General features: G+C 45.2%; 1 protein-coding gene across 1 annotated transcript in view; it reads right to left on the reverse strand.

The window, feature by feature from the left end:
- The window catches only part of LOC131254971 (cysteine-tryptophan domain-containing zinc finger protein 3-like), a 51,092-nt gene extending 28,661 nt beyond the window's left edge, over positions 1-22,431 (reverse strand). The window contains exons 1-4 of the mRNA XM_058255671.1: positions 22,288-22,431; positions 22,110-22,130; positions 19,961-20,135; positions 18,974-19,110 (exon numbers count right to left, since the gene is read on the reverse strand). Of these exons, the coding sequence (XP_058111654.1) occupies positions 18,974-19,110; positions 19,961-20,135; positions 22,110-22,130; positions 22,288-22,431 (477 nt within the window). The remainder of the gene's footprint in view (positions 1-18,973; positions 19,111-19,960; positions 20,136-22,109; positions 22,131-22,287) is intronic.
- Between the last annotated feature and the right edge of the window lie 543 nt (positions 22,432-22,974).

Consider the following 22,974-nt stretch of genomic DNA (forward strand, 5'->3'; position numbering starts at 1 on the left):
GCTGCACAGAAATGGTACAGACACCTAAAGCCAAAGTCCATTAGCTCATTTGCCCATCTTAGTAAGGCCTTCATTACGCAGTTCATAGGTGGAAATGATAGGAGGAAGCTTAGGACTCACCTCCCTATAATAACACAAAGAGACGACAAGCTCTCAAGGGACTACATCGTGCACTTCAACGCTGAAGCAATTCAAGTGAAGAGCTACTCCGACCAGATAGCTCTTACTGTTATGGTGGTTGGCCTCAAATAGGAAAAATTTCTCTTATTGATCGATAAGAATCCCCCAACTACTCTTGCTGACCTGCTCAACTGAGCTAAAAAAATATTCAAACACGGATGAGCTCTTCAGTTCAAGGAGGGTTACTCGTAGTGAAACAGCTTGGCAAGAGACAAAAAGGGAAAAGAAAAGGGGGAGCCTTTCGTTGCCAACAACAAGAGAAAAAAGGAAGACGAGCATAGCAGGGGCCAGTGACCCAATCGATGTTCAGAGAGCTGTTTCCACATGTACACTCCCTTAAACGCGACACTGGAGCAGGTACTTACGGAAGTATGAGGCAAAAGAATCCTAAGATGGTCGAGCAAGATGAAGGCCAATGATGAGAAGAGAGACAAGAGGAAATACTGTCATTTCCATCGAGATCATGGTCAAAACACATCAAAGTCCTTTAACCTAAAAGAAGAGATCGAATCCTTAATTCGAAAGGGGCATCTACAAGAATTCATTGACAAAGAAAGGGAAGATCGACAGACCCGACAATTAGAGCAACACGATGAGCAAAACAACAATGAAGCGAGAGGTGAAATATGCACCATATTCGGGGGACCAACCAGTGGTGCAGACTCGAACCAGGCACACCGAGCCCATACTCGAAGCATGATTAACAGCGAAAAAGAACACCATGTCTGCTTCACAAGCATATCTACGAAGGAACCTAGGCTGAGCTCATGCAGCCTGACCTTCACAGAAGAGGATACCTAATGGCTCCACCATCCGCACGACGATGCTTTGGTGGTCACCATGACCGTGGCCAACCACAAGGTGCATCACATACTGGTCGACACAGGTAGCTCGATTGACAGTCTGTTTGCCACTGCATTAGAGAAGATGGGGGTCAGAAGATTCAGAATGCGACCAGTCCATTCACCTCTGCTTGGCTTTGTAGGGGAGAAGGTGACCTCTGAAGGGAGCATTCTACTACCTGTAACTGTTGGAGAATGTACCAACCAAACCATGGTTGATTTTTTCATGCTAGATTGCCCATCAGTGTACAATATGATTTTGGGCAGGCCGTCCTTAAACACCATGAGGGTTGTGGTGTCTACTTATCACCTTGCCATGAAAATTTTGACTGAACACGAGACTAGCCAGGTCAGGGGCGATCAACATGAGGCCTAACAATGCTACTCAATAGCACTCTGAGTGAAAGCGCAATGACATCAAGCAATGCACATAACCTCCCTAGACCCATGAGAAGAGACTACCGAAAGAGGATTGCTGGTGGAAAACCTTGTGTCAATACGACTCTCCGAGTTCGATTTGACCCATGCTGTTCACGTTGGATCGTTGCTTGAGCCAGGAAGCCAAGCGGAGATAGTCGACCTATTGAGACTGCACACCGACGTCTTTGCTTAGTCCCACCAGGAGATGCCCGACATAAACCCAGAAGTTATGGTCCATCGACTGAATGTGGAGCTCGATTAAGAGCCAGTAAGGTAGAAGCGACGAGCGTTCAACCTTAAAAGGTACATGGCCAAGGCAAAAAGTCGACAAACTCCTCGACGCTGGGTTCATCGAGGAGATCTACTACACCTATTGGCTGACAAACGGTGTGCTAGTGAAAAAGGCTAGAGGAAAGTGGTGAGTGCGTGTTGATTATACCAACTTGAGTAAAGCGTATCCGAAAGGCAGTTTTCCCCTACTGATGATCGACGGTTGGTAGACAACACTACTGGATATGCGCCCATCAACTTCATGGATGCCTACTCAGGATATAATCAAATCGCCATGCATAAATATGACAAATAAAAAACAGCTTTCATCATCGACAAAGGAATCTATTATTACAAAATCATGCCTTTTAAACTGAAGAATGCTGAAGCAACCAAACAGTGCCTAGTCAACAAGATATTTGCTAAACACACCAGCAGCACGATGGAAGTTTATGTCGACGGCATGCTCATCAAAATCGCTGAAGCAACATACCACGTGGTAGACCTGAGGGAAATGTTCACAATCTTAAAAAAGTATCAAATGAAATTGAACCCAAACAAGTGCACCTTTGGCGTTAGTTTGGAAAAATTCCTTGGCTTCCTGGTCAATCATAAAGGGAAAGAGGCCAACCCTGACAAGATCCTTACCCTCTTAGAAATGAGTTCCCCGAGGATCACGAAGGAGATTCAATGCTTAATAGGTAAGGTAGTAGTCCTAAATAGGTTTGTTTCAAGGGATGCAGATAGATGCCTACCATTCTTCAAATAATTAAAAGGGAACATGAAGCCAACCTAGATAGATGAGTGCGCGTAAACATTTTAGCAACTCAAGGAATACCTAGGATCCCCTCCGCTTCTCTCCAAGCTAGAGCCAGGGGAAACGCTACTACTATACCTGGCGGTGTCAACCACAACTGTTAGCTCAGCCTTGATTCGTGAAGTCGAGAACAGATAGCTCTTGGTTTACTATGTCAACAAAGTTATAGTCTAAGCTGAGACTTGGTACCCTGACATAGAAAAATTAGCGCTGGCACTAATCATATCATCTTGATGCCTCCGACCATACTTCCAGGCTCACACCATTGTGGTTCCAACTGATCGAACTTCTGCCAAGTACTGCAAAATCCTGAGGTGTCAGGGCGACTGGGGAAGTGGGCTATTGAGCTCGATGAATTCGACGTCATATACCGACCCAGAGCAGCGATCAAGGGCAAAGTTGTTGCCGATTTCATCGTTGAGTTCACCTACTCCGTTCCTCTATAAGAAACAAAGAACAAACAGGAAGTCAGCCTATAAGAATGGACTCTCTACATAGACGGTCATCCAACTTAAAAGGAAGTGGGGCAGGATTAATCCTCATCGCACCTGATTAGATCAATGTGGAGTACACCTTAAGGTTCGGGTTCTCGACCTCTAATAATGAAGCAAAATACAAAGTGCTCCTTACCGGGCTCAAGCTGGCTAAGGCAATGAGAGCCCGAGCATTAAGAATATACAATGAATCTTCGCTCATTGTTAACCAGGTCACCATGGAATATCAAGCCAGAAAAGAGAGAATGATCACATATTTGTAAAAGGCATTGGACTTACTGAAAGAGTTCAACAAGTATGAGGTCATCCTGGCTCCCAAGTCAGAAAATTCAAAAGGCAGACGCCTTAGCCAAGTTAGCTACTACAGTCGATGACGACCTTGCCAAGACCATACTAATTGAGTTCTTATCCAAGCTTAGTATCAGTTAGTTTGACCAGAAGGAGACCCTCCTAATAAATCAATCACCGAGTTGGATGGATCCGATCATAAGCTACCTACGGCAAGGCAAGCTGCACATGGATAAGTAGAAGCCCACAAAGTAAAAAACAGATTAGCTCGGTATACAATCTTGGAAGATGGCTTATGTTAAGATCAAAATCTGGACAACTCTCCCTTGCCGCATGAACCTCGGACTGACGATGTAACTCAAGCCTGCACACTAATAATAGGCAAAAGAAGACCCTAGCTAAGCCAGGGGACCCTCTGATGCCTAAGTCAGGTCACAAGAATCGAGGTCTAAGTTGAGATATATGGAGAGAGTACCAGACATTGTGTAGCTGCAGCAATGGGGTCTCACTGTATTTATACCTGACTATCGGGCGATATGGGTCCGTTAATCTCGGCACGATCAATGGGATTCCGGGATCATGGAGATATTGCTCATAATCCATGGATCGTGTAATGTGTTGCGCGTATCTGCGGGCGAAGTTATCGGTCATGTTTGCTTGTGGAAGTTTCTCATTTCAGCGCATAAAGCGCCCGCTCCCTGGTTCGGCCCTTCCCTCTGGTTCGACCCCAGCTCAGTTCTTCTGGTTGTCGAGACGCAAATCAACGTTTGCGAATCTTTATCATTTCAAGGACCGTTTCTAGGTCCGAGCCGAGATCCTGCCCAAATGGACTTGGCTTCCTGCCTATCAACCGTTTCAGAAGTCTTTCTTCCGAGGTTCGAGGCGAGGCATCGGACCCACTTTATCGAGTTGCACTTCCTGCAACTGATGTTAGTGGTTATCTGTTTTCTGCCAGACAGTAGACGAACGGTCTAGCATATCCACTCGGAGAGCTTACGCATCTGATCTTGGACTTAGATCGCTTTGAGCCAATCCGACCGTTAGCCTCAGAGCTAGAGTACCTTTGAGACTGTCGATAAATCCTTCAGTTGAGCGCATCACATCGGGTGTTCCCATGTCCGATCAGACCAGCATGACGTCGGTCCTCGGGATTATAAGGGGCTTGGATCTTCCCATAACAGAAGCCCCCTACACTTGGGGATCGGCCACGGGCTTGGAGAGTAATCGCATGGAAGATCAGCTGCCTCATCCGCTGAACCTCCCATGCATGCCATTGTCATTATGACTCCCATGATCGAGGCATTACCTCCTTAGGGTTTCATGCTTACGAACTGTCCTACAGCTAACGCATGGCGGCGGTTAAGATCTTGAATCACCGCTCTCCAATGGTCGGCTGCCACGTGTGCTTCGTGAGATGTCTCAGCGATGCTTCTCCTACTCGGGCACTGCTCTGCTTACCCAGGGCGTGCTACTCGATGTTAGAAGTGTGCCACCTGGCAGAGCTTGGGCCAATAGTGCGTGGCCACGTAAGCTCCGGAGTCAGCTCATGATGATTTGCCTGCGGCCGTCATTCCTTGCCATTAATGCTAGGATTCTGTGTAGCTTATATAAATTTCCTTCGGACCTACTTTTCCTACTTGCATTTTGCATTTGAGTGTATACTAGAGAAGGTAATTTCTGGCGAGGGCGATTCTGATCGATTTCGAGTTTCCGGCAAGGCGATTCTGACCGATCAAGCATTTCCGGCAGAAGTGATTCCCAGTGACCGTCCGGTGAGTCCTGTTTTCTCATGCTCCTTTGCATTTCTTTCCTTGTGAGATGTTATCTAACCTAGAAACTGTCAGAGACTATGATGACTCCTTCGAGTCGGGGAGCTCTGATAGTGGAAGGGGGACATCTGAAGGCCCCCTTGAAGCCGTGCCTCTCTTCCCCCCACCTCGGAGACAAAAAGAGGTAGGGGCTTCGTGTTAACGGAGTCTCAGATGGGATGGATCCATTCGGAGTTTGAAATCCCAAACTCTGTTCAGATCAGAGCCCCCGAGCCCCTTAATACCACTGGCGCACCTGCTGAGGGGGAGGTCGTCATCTTCCTATGCACTCTTCAGTGCGGGCTCCGTCTCCCTATGCACCCTTTCATCCGAGCCTTAACTGTTCAAATGGGACAGGCTCCTGGACAATTCGCCCCCAATGCTTGGAGGATGTTAATCTCTGCCTTCATCATCTGGCGTCAAGTCGGGAACCCGGAGTTGACACCAGAGGAATTGATGAGCCTGTACCTGGTCAAGCACGACAGCAATGAGCCATGGTACTACTTCACGACCCGAGGCAGTAAGGAGTTGGGGCTGGTCATGAATCTTCCAACCTCCAATAAGGACTAGAAGAATAAGTGGTTCTGGGCTGCGGGTGAATGGGAGGCACCGATGATGGAGATAGAGGCTCTGACGACTCGGGTCCCCACCCACTTCACAAAACCAGGTCGGACTAGACGTTCTTCTTCTTTCTTTTTGCATCTCTTGTGCTTCAGTAAGACTAAGGCTTTTCATTATCTTTGTAGATTTTCTGAGAGGCCTGCTTCTCCTTGACTCGGACCAAAAGAATCGTGTTGCCAAGGCTAGGGCTAGATCGGGGGAGCTTTGCTCCTGGTCGGACCTGATCACAGCTACTAATCTTTACTGGTCTGGGCTTTGCAAGTCCAAGCCACTCCCTACCTCCTTTAGTAAGTCTTTCTTCTGTTCTGGAGAATTTTTTTTAAACCTTGGTTGCTGACCCATTATTTTTTGTGTAGGCATGGCCGAGGCATCTTGTTCTCAGAGGAGGGAAGTCGCCTCGAAGCAGAGGACATGTTGAGGGCTGAACCTTGGGTGAAGGCCGTTCGGAGGAAGCAGACCACTCCTCGTGATGAGGGCCCCTCAGGTCCAGTTTCGGTTGCTGTAGCCCTAGCTGCAGCTCCAATTTCTGTGGTCACATCTGCGGCTGCAGCACCAGCCGCTGCTGGACTCCCAACATTCATTGTTCCGACTCCAGCAATCATTGTTCCCGCTTCAGCAGCAACCACAACTCCTTCCCCCGCAACCATAACTCCTTCCTTTCTGCCCGACGCCGTTCCTCCCACCACGGAGGCTCGCCTAGCAGCCCCCTGCATAGTTGTTCCTTCATCGTCCGAGCGGGAGGAGGCCGTTCGGATGGCTGATGCCATGATATCCCCTCCCGAGGTCAGGAATGATCTCAGGGTCGAGGCTCAGGCCTCTGCCGGTAGCAGGACTGAGGCAGTGGAGGGTTCAGGCTCGGCCCATGTAGGGACGAGCGGGGGGAGGTTTGAGCCAGGCTACCATATGTCATGCTTGATTCCCTGGGCTGCCAAGCACGCCCCAGAAGAGGAGATAGCCAGCTTCTTCGCCAAATCAAACCGCTCTTTTCTGAATGACATGGCTTCCGTTCTTTACCAGGTATCTCTTTTTTACTTCCGTTACTTAGCTTCCATCTTCATTTTCTATTCTTGCGCTCATACTTTCGCTCTTCATTCAGTCTATCCCAAGGCTTCTTTTGACTTGGGAGAGAGTGCAGGAGCTGGAGAAGAGGGAGGCTGAGGTGGAGGCTCTCAAGAACGAAGCGGGAGTCTTGCGGGACGAGGCTACCCTCTTCCGATTAGAGCAAGGCGAGCTGCGCCGGCAGCTCGAGGAGGGAAAGGCTCAGGAGCTCCATATGCAGAAGGTCACAAGTGAATTTGAGGCTCGATGCGAGGTAGTGACGGCCGAGCTGACATGGGCCAGGGCTCACGCGAATTCGCTGGCCAAAGAGAATGCCCGGTTGAGAGAAGCCTTAGAGCGGATTAAGGCCGAGGCCGCAGAAGAGCAGGGTCGAGCCATTGCAGAAGTGCGGGAGGCTCAACGAGCCGAGGACGAGGCTTCCCTGGCTGCAGCTGTGACTGCAGCGGTAGATGCTTACAAGACTTCAAAGGAGAGGGAAGCTGAAGCCACCAAATTCTACGATTGTGGCTTCGATGCGTGTCCTGGAGCGGTCTAGGATTTATATCTGGACCTCAACCTTGACCCTCTACTGCCTGAGGATGCTGGAGAGAAGCCTGCTGAAGAAGTCCACCCAGACCAAGCCCCCGATTCCCGAGCCCCTCCGACTACATAGTTTTCACTTTTTTACAATTGACAGAAACTTTGTTTCTTTTTATGGATGACTTATGGATGCTATTTTTTGACCCTCAGAAGAGGGCGCCTGAATGATGATTGTTGAGGTTAAAATCTGGACAACTCTCCCCTGTCGCACGAACCTCGGACTGACGATGCAACTCAAGCTTGCACACTAACAACAAGCAAAAGAAGACCCTGACTAAGCCGGGGGGCCCTCCGATGCCTAAGTCAGGTCATAGGAATTAGGGTATAAGTTGAGATATATGGAGAGAGTACCGGACGTTGTGTACCTATAGCAATAGGGTCTCACTGTATTTATACCTAACTATCGGGCGGTATGGGTCCGTTAATCTTGGCATGATCAGTGGGTGTCCCGAATCATGGAGATATTGCTCGTAATCCATGGATCGTGTAATGTGTTACGCGTATCTGCGGGCGAAGTTATCGGTCACGTCTGCTTATGGCAGTTTCTCATTTTAGCGCATGAAGCGCCCACTCCCTGGTTCAGCCCTGGCTTGGCCATTCCCTCTGGTTCGACCCCAGCTCGGTTCTTCCGGTTGCTGAGACGCAAATCAACATTTGCGAATCTTTATCATTTCAAGGACCGTTTCTCAGGTCCGAGCGAGATCCTGCCCAAACGGACTTGGCTTCCTGCCTGTCAAGCGTTTCGGAAGTCTTTCTTCTATGGTCCAAGGCGAGGCATCAGACCCGCTTTATCGAGTTGCACTTCCTGCAACTGAGCTTAGTGGTTATCTGTTTTCTGTCAGAAAGTAGAGGATCAGTCTGGCATATCCACTCGGAGAGGTTACATGTTTGATCTTGGACTCAAATCGTTTTGTGCCGATCCGACCGTTAGCCTCAGAGCTGGAGTACCTTTGAGACTGTCGATAAATCCTTCCGTTGAGCGCATCACATCGGGTGTTCCCATGTCCGATCAGACCAGCATGACGTCGGTCCTCATGATTATAAGGGACTCAGATCTTCCCATAACAATGATGATTTTTTTTTTTGTTAATTGGTAGTTGATGTTTACATGTTGCTTATTGTCATGGCCGTGCCGATTCCTTGACGGATCGACCCATTCCAATGTCATCGCGCAAGATTTTAAGGCATTACTGTCATTGTCCCAATCCCTAGGGGATCGACTCATCCCACAATTGGCGAGAACTTTCCTTTTGTCAGTCGGGTGAAATGCCGACTTCTCTGTTGGAGAGTCGGCTCACTCATTGGCTTTTCCCTTAGTTCTGAGGGGATGCCTTGTAGATTTTCGTAGTGTTATATTTTGACCCTTTCTTTAAGGTGTCAGCTTTGTTCATTTCGCCTCTGCTTTTGAGAGGTGAACTTTCTTAGTAGATAGTCCGATTACGTAGAATTCGAGTCTTTATTGAGAACCTTAAAGGTTGGCCGCTCGGAGGCGTACACTTATTTGAGGGCCTTAAAGGCCGTTACATCAAGGATAGTAGACTTTTAGGTGCTCGGCATTCCACGGGTGGGGGAGCTGACGACCCTCGAGATCTTCCAAGTGGTAAGAACCTGGTTTGGTCGAGCGGACCACACAGTAAGGTCCGAGTGCTCCAGTCCCCGGCTCAGCGGTATTCTGAAATACATGCCAAAGGACTAGATCTCTAGGGCGGAACCTCCTAACCTTGACTTGAAATTGTAGAATTGCGCCACTTGTTGATGCTGTGCAGCGACCCGGAGCCTCACAATCTCTCTGACCTCTTCAAGTAAGTCTAAGCTAGCGGCAACCTGCTCAGAATTTTGGTCTTCTTAATAATTCCTTACGCGAGTAGTGGGGAGGCCAACTTCAACTGGCACCATAACTTTCGAGCCGTAGGAAAGAGAGAATGGGGTTTCCCCGGTCGAGGACTGAGTTGTAGTTCTGTAGGTCCAAAGGACGAATGGGAGCTCCTCGGCCTAGCTGCCCTTTGCTTTTTCCAATTTTGTTTTGAGATGGTGCTTGATGACCTTGTTGACTGCTTCCACCTGCTCGTTGGATTGTGGGTGCCGAGGCAAAGAATACACATTCGTGATGCCGAGCCCTTGACACATACTTCGGAACTTATCGTTATCGAACTGTTGGTTGTTGTCTGACACGATGGTGCACGGAATTCTGAACCGGTAAATAATGTTTTTTCAGACGAAGTTAATTAATTTTTGTTCCATGATCTTCGTAACGGGTTCGGCCTCAGCCCACTTAGTGAAGTAGTCAACGACGATGACGGCAAATTTGACTTGCCCCTTCCCCATGGGCAGGGGGCCAATGATGTCGATCCCCCACTGAGTAAATGGTCACGAGCCGCTCATGGGGGTCATTTCTTCCACCGGTTGCCTCGGCACGGCTGCATAACTTTGGGACTTATCACATTTCTTAGCATGGTCTTTAGAGTCCTCCTTGAGGGTTGACCAGAAATATTCTTGCCGAAGTATCTTCAGAGCCAGGGCTCGGCTGCCAGAATGGTTTCCGTAAATTCCTTCGTGGATTTCGTGGATCACATAATTCGCTTCATTGGGTCGGAGGTATCTAAGGTAAGGTTGAAAATACCCCTTTTTATACAAGATGTCGTCCAGGACGACGTAGCGTGCTGCTTGGACTCTCAGGCGCCTAGCTTTCAGCCTATCCGAGGGGATCTCACCAGATGTGAGGAAGTTAAGGATTGGATCCATCTGACACAGAGTAGCAAGTTTCTGGATTGACTGCCTTCTTCTCTGCTTGGTCGATACTCAGATATTCTATGAACTCGATGGGAATGATTAGCGGGATCCTCCCTTCTGTGGCTGAAGCCAGTTTTGCTAGGGCGTCAGCCCAGGAATTTTCTGCTCTAGGGATTTGGTGGATCGTGCAGCTCTAGAATCTTTCAATTAACTTCCTTGCCTCATCTAGATAAGCAATCATCCTCGTCTCTTTGGCTTCGTACTCGCCAGAGATGTGGTTGACAACTAGCTGGGAATCGCTCCGGACTTGAAGGGATTGAACTCCGAGACTGGCTGCCAGCCTAAGTCCCGCTAGCAAGGCCTCATACTCCGCCTCATTGTTGGAAGCCTTGAAACCTAGCCTGATGGCATACTGGATGGGTGTCGAGTTGGGTGCGACCAGGACGATCTTAGCTCTGGCTCATTTTAGATTGGATGACCTGTCTATGTAAAATACCCACTCGGCCTCTGACACAGTGCATGGTGGATCAGACGGGGTCATCTCAACCTCGTTACTAATCCCTGTCCACTCGGAGTGAATTCTACAATGAAGTCGGCCACGACTTGGCCCTTTATCGCTGTCCTTAGGCGGAACTGGATATCGAACTCCCCGAGTTCAATGGCCCACTTGGTTAGCCGACCCGAGACCTCGGGTTTCTAGAGAACTTGTCTCAGGGGGAGTCGGTTAGCACAATGATGGAATAAGCCTGGAAGTACGGGCGTAACCTTCGAACTGAGAACACTAAGCTAAGTGCTAACTTTTCTAGAGCTGGATATCTCATTTCTTCAGGCACCATGGCTTTGCTCACATAATATACAGGGTGTTGCTTGTTTCCTACTTCTCTGATCAGTGTCGAGATGATTGCTGAGGCTGAAACCACAAGGTATAAGAATAAGGGCTCTCCTTCTTCGGGTTTAGACAGTAGAGGCGGCGAGCCTAAATACTGCTTCAGTTGCTGAAAGGCTTGTTCGTATCTGATGTCCATTCTGCCTTCTTATGACCCTTCAATTGTTGAAAGAAGGAGAGGCATTTATTTGTGGCTCGGAATATGAAACGTCCGAGCGCCGCGACTCGTCCCCTGAGGCATTGTATTTCCTTGACCATCCGAGATGAACTCATGTCAAGGAGTGCTTTGATTTTATTAGGGTTTTCTTCAATGCCTCTCTGGCTGACTTGAAACTCGAGGAATTTCCCTGAGTCGACTCCGAAAGTGTACTTCGCTGGGTTCAGCTTCATCTGATATTCTCAGAGGATAGTGAAAGTCTCTCCGAGGTCTCTCAAGTGGTCGGAGGTTTTGATGTTTTTCACCAACATGTTGTCGACGTACACTTCTATAGTGCGTCCATTCTATTTAACAAACATCTGATTTACCAGCCTTTGATATTTGGCCCCAGCATTTTTCAGGCCAAACGGCATGACCTGGTAACAGTAGAGCCCCTTGTCAGTAACAAAGGTAGTCTTTTGCCTGTCTGGGGGATGCATCGCGATCTGATTATACCCGGAGTATGCATCCAGGAAGGAGAGCGATTCATACCCTACTGTACTGTTTACCAGTTGATCAATCCGAGGCAATGGGAAACTGTCCTTCGGACACGCCTTATTCAGATCCGAGTAGTCTATGCATACCCGCCATTTCCCATTGGTCTTTTTGACAAGTACCATGTTCGCAATCTAATCGGGGTAGTACACTTCCTCTATGAAGCCAGAGTCGAGCAAGACGGAGACTTCGTTAGTAATGGCTTCGTATCGTTCAGCATCAAACGAGCTCCTCTTCTGCTTCACGGGCTTATGGTTTGGATCCACGTTCAGTCGGTGGACCAAGATGTCTGGAGAGAACCCTGGCATATCCGCATGCGACCATGCGAAGACATCTCCATGTTGTCACAGAAAAGCCAACAGTTCGGACCGTTGCTCAGAACTTAGTGACATTCTGAGCTGAATGGTCTTGCTCGGGTCGGCTTCATCGATCGGCACCTTCTCCAGGTCTTTTATAGATGAATGCTCTGCAGGTCCTCGGGGATCCAGAATGTTGATGGTGAGTGCTTGCTTCATAGATCCTTTTTGGACTGCTACTACATAACATCTATGAGCTTCGCGCTAGTCGCCTCGGAGGTACCCTATTTCGCCCTCGGCGGGGAACTTTATCATGAGGTGATAGGTGGAAACGACCGCCCTCATTACATTGAGGGAGGGTCTGCCCATGATTACATTATGTACAGATGACACATTGACAACAAGGAAGTCATCCATGAAGGTGACTTGGTGTTGTCCTTCTCCTGCAATTACTGGGAGGGAAATGGCTCCCTCAGAGATCACTCTCTCCCTAGCAAAGCCATGTAAAGGGGTCTTCACAGGTCTGAGGCGTGACTGTGGAATTCCCATTCTCTTGAAGACCTCAGAGTAGATCACATCGGCTGATCTTCCGGTGTCCACTAAGATACGATAAATCTTATGGTTAGCTATAATCATAGTGACCACCATGGCATCGTGCTGCGGATGTTGAACTCCACGTGCATCATCTTCCGTGAAGGTCAGGCTACAGGGGCTGACCCGAAGTTCCTTGTTAGGTCACTCAGTTAGATGGATGCAGTGTTCTGGGCTCCTTCGAGAGTGGGCTTTCCGAGCCTTGTTTGAATCTCCCCCGCCGGATGAACCCCTAAAGATGGTGCAGATTTGGCTGGCTCTTTTGGCGGGTTGCTCGGTCGTTCTTGCGCTTGTTCGTCCTTCCGAGCAGTTCTCTCTTGCTTGGTGTATTGGCGTAGGTGCCCTTTCCGAATAAGGGACTCGATCTCGTCTTTGAGATCCACACAATCATCTGTATTGTGGTCATGGTCCCGATGGAAGCGGTAGTATTTGCATTTATCTCGATGTTCCGGATCAGCCCTCATGCAGATTGGCCAATTCAGAAGTTTTTCTCCTCGGATATCTAATAGAATTTGCTCAGCGGATGTGTTGAGGGGGGTATAGGAATGAAATTTTCCTTCTGGCTTTCTGCTCGGGCGACGATCGCGAGAGGCGCGGTTGTCTGGTCCCTTGCTTGGAGCTTGAAGTTCTTCGTTCCTCGACCTTTTCCCTTTTCCGGTCTGCTTAGTCACTTGGATATTCTTACGAGAACTAGAGAACTCCTCAGCATGGGCGTATTTCTGAGCTCTGTTGATGAGTTCGACTAACGTTTTCGGAGGATTCTTCCCAATGGAAAAGGCAAACTTCCCTTCTTTTAGACCGCTGAATACTGCGGCAAGTGTCATCTTGTTGTCGTAGTCTTCCACATGTAATGCTTCCTCATTAAAACGAGCAATGTAGTCTTTCAATGATTCATTTGGTTCTTGCTTAATAGTGAACAGGTGGGTATTCGGCTTCTGACCCTTCTTACCGCTTATGAATTGGGTAAGGAATGATCGGCTAAGTTCAGCGAAGGAACTGATGGAGCCGGGTTTGAGCTGATGATACCAATTCTGAGCGGATCCCGTGAGCGTGATGGAAAACCCTTTGTACATCATTGCATCTGTCGCTGTCTAGATTTACATCCATGATCGGTACGCTTCCACGTGCTCGGATAGGTCTCCGGACCTAGAGTATGGGATGACGGGCGGTATCTGGAACCTCTGAGGCATTACCTCATCCATGATTTTCAAGGTAAAAGGAGGCTCGGTCTCTTCCATCATCGCCTGGATGGTGGTGGGAACTGACGTCAACTGATGGTTTTTTTGCAGTGTTAGGACTTTGTCTTTTAATTCTGCGAACCGTGTCTCCCAAGGATCTTTATTTTTCGCCACCATCTCCCGGACATCTTCCGGTTTGGGAGTTCTTCTCCCCCTTCTTCTCTCTAACTCGTGGCGAAGGTCCGCTGATGCCAGGGCCAAGGTGATTAAGACATTCGTCAGAGCTCGGGTCGCTGTGTTCCTAGCTGGAACTCGTGCTTGTGCCGAGGGAGGGTTCTGAACTGAAACTGGTGCTCGAGCGGATTGATGTTGAGATCCTTCAGGCCTTACACTCCTCGGCGCAGAGTGGGCTTACACTACTGGTCCAATAGTTTCTGGAACGAGATCCCCTTGCTCGGGACGCGGTGGTAGCTCTTGCCGCTGTTTCATTCGATTTACTTCATCGTGTAGGGCTTATATCTCGCTTTGCATAGCGCGATACTTACTAGCTCGATTACGAGAGCGTTGAGAGGGTCCTGGAGTTGACTCGGCGTGGAGTAGTGAAGAAGCATGCGTCTGCTCTAGCTCTGCAACCACCGCTTTCTTCTTTCCTCTTACCATAATGCTTAAAAATAAGAACCTGACTTTTTGTATCAGATTCCCACAGAAGGCGCCAAAAAAATGTTGAGGTTAAAATCTGGACAACTCTCCCCTGCCGCATGAACCTCGAACTGATGATGCAACTCAAGCCTGCACACTAACAACAAGCAAAAGAAGACCCTGGCTAAGCCGGGGGACCCTCCGATGCCTAAGTCAGGTCACAGGAATCAGGGTCTAAGTTGAGATATATGGAGAGAGTACCAGACGTTGTGTGTACCTGTAGCAATGGGGTCTCACTGTATTTATACCTGACTATCGGGCGGTATGGGTCCGTTAATCTCGACATGATCAGTGGGATTCCCGGATCGTGGAGATATTGCTCGTAATCCATAGATCATGTAATGTGTTACGCGTATCTGCGGGCGAAGTTATCGGTCACGTCTGCTTATGGTAGTTTCTCATTTCAGCGCATGAAGCGCTCGCTCCCTGGTTCAACCCTGGCTCGGCCCTTCCCTCTGGTTCGACCCTAGCTCGGTTCTTCCGGTTGCCGAGATGCAAATTAACGTTTGCGAATCTTTATCATTTCAAGGACCGTTTCTCAGGTTCGAGCCGAGATCCCACCCAAACGGACTTGGCTTCCTACCTGTCAAGCATTTCGGAAAGTCTTTCTTCTGAGATCCGAGGCAAGGCATCGGACCTGCTTTATCGAGTTCCACTTCCTGCAACTGATGTTAATGGTTATCTGTTTTCTGCCAGACACAGCAGAGGAACGGTCCGGCATATCCACTCGGAGAGCTTATGCATCTGATATTGGACTCAGATCGTTCTGAGCTGATCCGACCGTTAGCCTCAGAGCTGGAGTACCTTTGAGACTGTCGATAAATCCTTCAGTTGAGCGCATCACATAGGGTGTTCCCATGTTCGATCAGACCAGCATGACGTCGGTCCTCGGGATTATAAGGGGCTCGGATCTTCCCATAACAGTTTATGTAAGAGGGGCTTTTCGCTGTTGTTCCTAAGATGCTTGTGACCTGACGAGGCCGAATATGACCTAAAGGAAATTCATGAAGGCGTCTACGGAAATCATTATGGAGAAAGAGCCGTGGCCCACAAGGTGATTCGACAAGAGTACTATTGGCCAACTATCCATGAAAATGAAAAACAATATATACATGAAGAGGTGTGACAAGTACCAACATTTTGCCACAATACCACGATAACCGTCCAAGCAGTTGACCACAATGAGCGGCCCCTGCCCCTTCGTGCAGTGGGGGGTCGACATCATAGGACCTCTATCGATGGGCAAGAGATCGACCAAATTCGCCGTAGTCGAGAGGCTTTATTTGTAACGGCAGCATTTTGGAATTGAGTCTTTTACTGATGCCAAAGAATCACTTTACAGTTCAGAAATCGATTTACACTTATTCAGGTTTTTGCCATGTATTTGTAAAGAAAAGAAAAACAACTCAATGCTGATGTTGCTTTCATACGCATATACATACTAACATAGCTGGAGCTTCAAATTTTGGATTCACAGTTGTGGGCCGCTGTACAATGTCTTCACAAATGCTGAGATTCCCATCCATTTATATCTTCGTGATGGACGGCTTAGATGTCGATCTCCTCTAATGCTAGACGGACCAGGCGTATGAATGTATCCATGTCATGGAAGTGAAAATCAAGTGCTGTTTTCACAGCTGCAATTCCATGCACACCATATTTCCACCGAGCAGCTTTCAATGCTGATAGTGATCTCTGAGAAGCGTCCATCGCGGAACTCACATATTCAGCCCGTAAAAAAAGACCACAGTTAATAAGTGCACAGAGATAAAAGAGAATAACTTTGATACACTGGCATAGTGTGACAGATAATATGCAGGCACTTAGAAATTGCTTAGAACTTGCACACGTGTCATACAAGTCAATTAAACCATACAAATTATGTTATCCACTATAGATGTATTACTAACCAAAATTTAATGTAATTTGACGTTATCTGATTATCAGATTGATGGACATTTATGGATGGTCAGAAGTGAAAGATATCCAACAGTCCTATTTCCACAAAAAAAATACCCACGAATCAGAGGTTAGGATTGTTTAACCAATATGATAGTGGGATTGTGACTTTGTCACAGTGGGCTGTATAATTTAGTCAGTTTACTTGAGTTAACATATGACATGCCTGTTTATCAAGCATCACATGCGGCCTGAGTACCATATAACACCTCAAGATAAGTCTTGCAAGATGAGCAGGTTTACGTACAATGGAATTATATTTGAGAAATGTTCCAGTGCTCTCAGACCACCATAAGTTACAGTGCACCTAGTTGTATTGTATTCGGACACTTAGTCCTGTTCATCATGTCCAACTCATATTTCATCGGCTACCATGAAAAACTGAAACTGATCTGAAAGCTATTAACCATTTGAACAGTGGCCTTAAACATGGACTGTTGAAATCATTTACTCAAAAATGGGTCCAATCAACAATGTCATCCATCTACTTGCTAGGGGCCATGATGGATTCTAAAGAATCACTTTTGTTATGCAATCGTAACCATCCCATCCATGGATTAGAAAAAAGTATTGCTATAGTAAATAAAACCAAGAATGGATTAAATCATCCGATCAATGTGATTTTTGCATGGTAGCCCATGAAGTGTGTTCTTAACTTAATGGATAGTTCATATCCATTGATTGGACTGTGAAAGTGAACTAATGCAACTAGGAACACTGTAACTTATAGTGCTCTCGAGCTTTCAGAACACTAGAGCATATCTCATTATACTTTTTATATATATGCAGCCCATGGGTATGTATATATAATGTTCGAAATATCCTAATCACGTTACATATCGCACCATTGGGATATGGATATGTATCGGTTATCACATGGGATGTATCAGTTGTATCGCGTAATGTATCATTGTTGTTGGAAACATGGGGAAACATTAGGAAATTGGTCAATTAATGAAACTTCAGTGATTGTTAAAAAAGACACCAATATACACTTAAAAATCAAAACATTACAAAAAAACAATTGCATATAATAGGTTTTCTTTGTATGAGGTCTTAATCTATGCTCTGTCTAACTGAATTGATACAAGTATATTCAAAGCCTATTGATAGAATTTATAAATGTAAGAAGACATGTGGAAACACAAGCAATATTCAAAAGAAAAAGAACAATCACTAGATCAGGTTACATACATGTTTGATTTTATGTTTGGACACAAAGATTGCAACTGATTGGCAAGAAATTAATTGGGAATTTTTTTTTTTCAAATTTCCACGACTCGGCCCATCACCTCCAAATCTCGAAATCGAAGCTTCCAATCTGCTTGTATAAACTGAAAAACTAAATCATGGCTGATATCGTCGATGCTTAAAACACACACACAAATGTGTGTGTGTGTGTGTGTGTGTGTGTGTCTCTCTCTCTCTCTCTCTCTCTCTCTCTCTCTCTCTCTCTCTCTCTCTATATATATATATATATATATATATATATATATCCATGGTTTTTAAGTTTGTACAAGTGGAGCCCATAATTTAGTAATCTAAAAACCTTGAAGTTGTGGGGACCCACCCTTGATGGACCAATGCCTTGGCTTTTTGGGGGAGGAACCCATCAAACTAATGCTTCCAACAACTATGAATGTTTGCTATTCTTGAAGTAAATCAGAAATAGAGAAGCCCAATTGCCAATAGCAAAGGTTGTTCCATCAATGGAGACAACAATAATTCAAGAGGGCAGATCCAATACAAACTTCTCTAGGATAAGCTCAATCTGCAAATTGATGTGTGGAGCCCACCATATGTGTTAACGACATCCGATTCATCCATAATGTCAGTCCCCACCTATCTCCTTGGATCCATAAACTCAGTTTCCCACAAAACTCAGTTGTGCCTAAAACCACTAAAAATCACCGGTTACGGCCCATGTCAGTTTTGGAATGGCCTGATGTTTTGGGTCCATTCATCCTAGTTGGATGCATTTTCTGAATGGATTAAAAGGAATATACAGAACACATTGGACCTAACATACAATCTGGAAGCTACTAAATAGTGGGCGCCCCCATCCCAACTGCTCGTTGAGTTATGGCCCGTCTGAGTTTTGCATCAGTCTGATTTTTGGGTGCCAAGGAAATAAAATAGCAAGAACAAATGATGGATGGATTCAATGTTATTAAAACATCATGGTGGGCCCCATGCTGTGATTTGTATGTAAAGTTTAAGTTCTCAACGTAGAAACTTTTTTAGTGGATCCAGCCACATTATTCAAAATCCGCTCATTCCTTTCCTCACAAGCACCCAACAATCCCTCAATGCACAGATCACTGAGTTATTGACCCCATTCGTACAAATCAAGCTATATAATCCTATAATTCCTCTAATTACAAAACATATATGAGAAATCCTATTATGAGTTTCTGATTTAGAAAGAAATAGGGAAAATCTAACATCTGTGCATTTTGAGTAGCCAGAAATTATCCAAGTTAAATTTTTTCCACATTTCAGTAGTAGCTTGCAAGGATTTTACTCAGAAACAAGGAATGTCAGTCAATTTAAGATTCAGCTTACATAATTAAGGATATGCAGACCGCTACAGGTAGCTCTGCTAGCAAGCCGCTTGACTCCCTTCACTTCAGACTCATGAGGTGCGACATCCTCACGGACATTGGTTACATCAATAGCAGCCAATGGCGATGATTCTTGGCCTGAAAGAATAAAACAACATAGAATGTTTCTCAAAATAACTTATTGAATCTGCATTGAATATCTGATAAATTTCACACTAGGTGAAACTTATCATTGGGAAGTGGGCTGACTCGGCCCCAATCATCTCTTAACAAGTCAAACCAGGTGGGACCCACTTCCCATTCATTGGACGGTAATGAGATTAACTCATAGGAAAGTTCACATTGGGTTTTTCAAAATTGTTCATCAAGAGTGTGATTCCTGGTAATTGAACGGCCCACTGGATAAAATCAGACAAGGTTTGAAGCAGGTTCCACGGCTTCCACCAGCTTTCCATGGTTGGATGGTGGTCAGGTTTCCCTTAGCTAGGTTTTACTATTATCTTTCACAGGTTCTACACCTTGCATCAATACAGAAAGAGCCCTGCCAGACCAGGCTCCTTTGTGAGCAATATTAATCGAGGAACACATAACCATCGTAATTCACACATGTGGGCAAACTGGGCCATCAATCAATTGAGTAACACCATGTGCCTTTGCCAAAATCGGCTGTCCTCTCATAACGTCGGCCAAATGCATACAGAAGGAATCAAGTGTAAGATACATCATCTAGTGGCCCGTATTCAGCATACAATAATAGCTCCTCTCAACGACATATTGATCAATTCCTTGGTCTAGGGAACAAACATGGTAGGCCCACCTGACGAATGGGTTGGATATCTAGGACAAGGTCGAGATGGATCCAACGACATGTCTCTTTAAATTTTAAATCTCTTCTCAAAGAGTAGAAAGGTTTGCAAATCAACAGGAACTATATAAAATGAACGGAAAATTTTCCAAATAACAGAACAAGAGGAGATAGTTTGATTACCGAATGGATGACCATGAAGAGATGCCTGTAATTTGTGACTGTCTCTATGTATGTGCAAGCTCATAGAGAATATTACTCTCATATATGCTACCTCCATGCATTTGTATGCAAGAGCGACGGCTGCAATCTCCCCATCACGCTCAAATGAAATGATGCATTTGTATGGAACAATAAACTGTAAATATGAAATTCAATCACGTACATCCTTTTTTGAGACTCCATTCAGTGCATGACACAAATGTCCAAAAACTCTAGATATTTGGTAGTGGGCATAACACATTAAAAAAAAAAATTAGCGAATTGCTTGCTTATTTTCATTGAGAAATGATCCAGTGCTCTCAGGACACTATAAGTTATAGTGGTCCTAGTTGCATTGTGACATTTGCACCGTCCAATTCATTGATCCAGACTGTTCATTATGTCAAAACACATTTCATGGACTACATGCAAACATCGCTCCAACCTAACGAACATTAACCGTTGGTCAATGGCCTTTAATTTGGATGCTCAAGATTGTTTACACAAAATAAGTCCAATCAATCATTTAATCCATTTATTTGTTAGGACCCATCATGGATTGCTTATGATTCTAAAGAATCACAGACTGTTAGACAATCCTATCCATAGCATGAAAAAAGGATGACTAAAGAAAATAAGGCCAAATCATAAAATAGACTTGAGTAATTTTAATAATTCCTGCCATCCCTACTGTTTGCAATATATTTTTATTAACTATCAAGTCAAGTCAGGTCGAGTCTTCGAGCTGACTCAACCCGAATGAACATTGGACTTGAGACTTGCTTTCAAAATTTTAAATTATGAAGTTGATAAGACTGAGCTAAGGGAAGAGAATTCCAGATAACAAATGTTTAGTCAAGATGTGAGAGATGTAATTTTGTCAACAGCATATCACAACTCCTATTGCTCAGGCCCTGGTTTTTCTGTTAACAACAAAACATAACTCACAAATGGGTAGGCCTAATCTGGCAAAATTTGCAACCTGAAACCTTGAATCGGCCTGGTCATAGAATTGGGCAGAAATAGAGAACGACTTTGGGCCTCTTGATCATTTTGGCTTGGATGCATTACATGCCGATTATGGGGACGAGTTGAAATAAGTTAGATGTTGATGTCTATTACTTGGGTGAAGTATTCGTTGAACACAAAGGGGAATGTTGTAGGACCGAGGCCCACAGTATGTTCCACCATGTGCTGAATTTTTGGACTGCTGCAGTTGATTTTGGGGTTAAAATTCTAGATATACTTATACCTGTTAATTTTGTTAATTCTCTAATTGCCCGTGGTGCAAAGATTTCAAGCTCCGTAAGTTTGCGTATCTCTCTCTATTCAAATATTCTTGTGTGGTGCATTTACTTCATTTTTTCCTTCGGGAAACAAAATTCTCAATAATCCAAAAGCCAGATTACATCAGAAACCTAGTCTATTGGATTTCAAATGTGCGTGCAAATTACTAGGCCATGATGTCCATTCTAGAATGAATCTACTTTGTTAACATCTCAAATGGTAAAATCGGAGCATACATTAAAACATTATTGGAAATTGCAATTCATATTTCTGCATGATTTTGCAATTGCATTAAAAAAAAAAAAAAAAAAAGACTGGATTTTCTGCATTCAGCCTTTCCACGACAAACGTGAACGTGATTTTCTTTTGAATGTAATGACTGCTATATGAATTTTCCTTCATTTCTAAAATGGTCCACCATTAACTTCGGATCCATGCATGTCAGTCCAAACTACTCAAATTGTAGATTGCCGCTGATGTACATTTATGTCTTGTGTATGGTTGATGAGTCAACATTGTTTAAGAAGTGGTACAAAGTAGGGTTGTCAATGGGCTGGGCTTGGGTCGAGCAAAATCAAAATTTTGAATAGCCTAGCCTGACTATTTCAAAATCTGGGCCAGCGCAAGTGGATAATGCACATAGCAGCAGCCTAGCTATGTTTATGAATGATGAATCAACCATCTCAAAATGGCATTGAACTTACTTCAAGATCTTTGATGTGTCAATATAGATCTCAGTTGACTGAGTTTTTTCACCAAATGATGCGCTTCCCGTGTCGCAAGCCTTGAACATTGATGCAGCAAGTAGAAATTTTAAAGTTGCATGAAGATATATGCCACTAACTTCAACTTCCGATTCTCCATTCTGCACATTTAGACCAAAAAGTAAAAAAGTCAAGAACTCTAGAAGCGTAAAGCGACTTAAAATCCAAATGTAGTCAATAGAAATTTTATGATTCTTGACATAAGGATGATTATCTTCAGTTTTGTACAAGTGAGGCCCATGATTCAGTGATCCAAACTGTTGATCTGATAGACCACACGATGGGTGGAGCTGACCAACCATGCTTCAAATTCTCTAGCACCTTTTGAGTAGAAGGAAAACTATTATTGTGTTTCTTTTCTATGTCTATTTGCCCATTGCCAACTAAAAGTAGGGATGTCATCAAGGACATTCATGAGCCATGGCCTATACACTGTGGATCCCATCAGACAAATGGCACAGATCACCAAAACATGCTTTTATGAATTGAGGACTTGATGATACAATGCATATCCTCAAGTTGAGGATCATGTAAATCCTCTTTACTGTAGCTACCTTTAAATGGTCAGTTGAATGTTTCAAATCAATAGCTTCTTTCAAGGTATCCTTAGCAAGCTGAATTGGGTGTCTTAGACTTCTTGAAAGGGTGAAATGTTCGTTAATTCTTGTTCAATTCAAATCTTAATTTACCTAAAAACACTTTTACACCCTATCCATATTCAACTCACCAAACAGCTGAGCACTTGATGAGACACCACCTTTTTCTGTTGGATTCTCATTCAAACCGCTTTCACCTGCACGTGCAAAGCATTCCTTCCTCTTTTTTGTAACGTTGGACTTGCCTTGCATCTCACCAAATAACTTTGTTGATGATCCGGCACTTGAGAAGACACCATTATTTCCTCTTGTACTCTCATTCAAATTGCTTTCACCTACACTTGTAGTG

The sequence above is a fragment of the Magnolia sinica genome, chromosome 9 (assembly GCF_029962835.1).
Source record: "Magnolia sinica isolate HGM2019 chromosome 9, MsV1, whole genome shotgun sequence".
In the NCBI taxonomy this organism is placed as follows: Eukaryota; Viridiplantae; Streptophyta; class Magnoliopsida; order Magnoliales; family Magnoliaceae; genus Magnolia; species Magnolia sinica.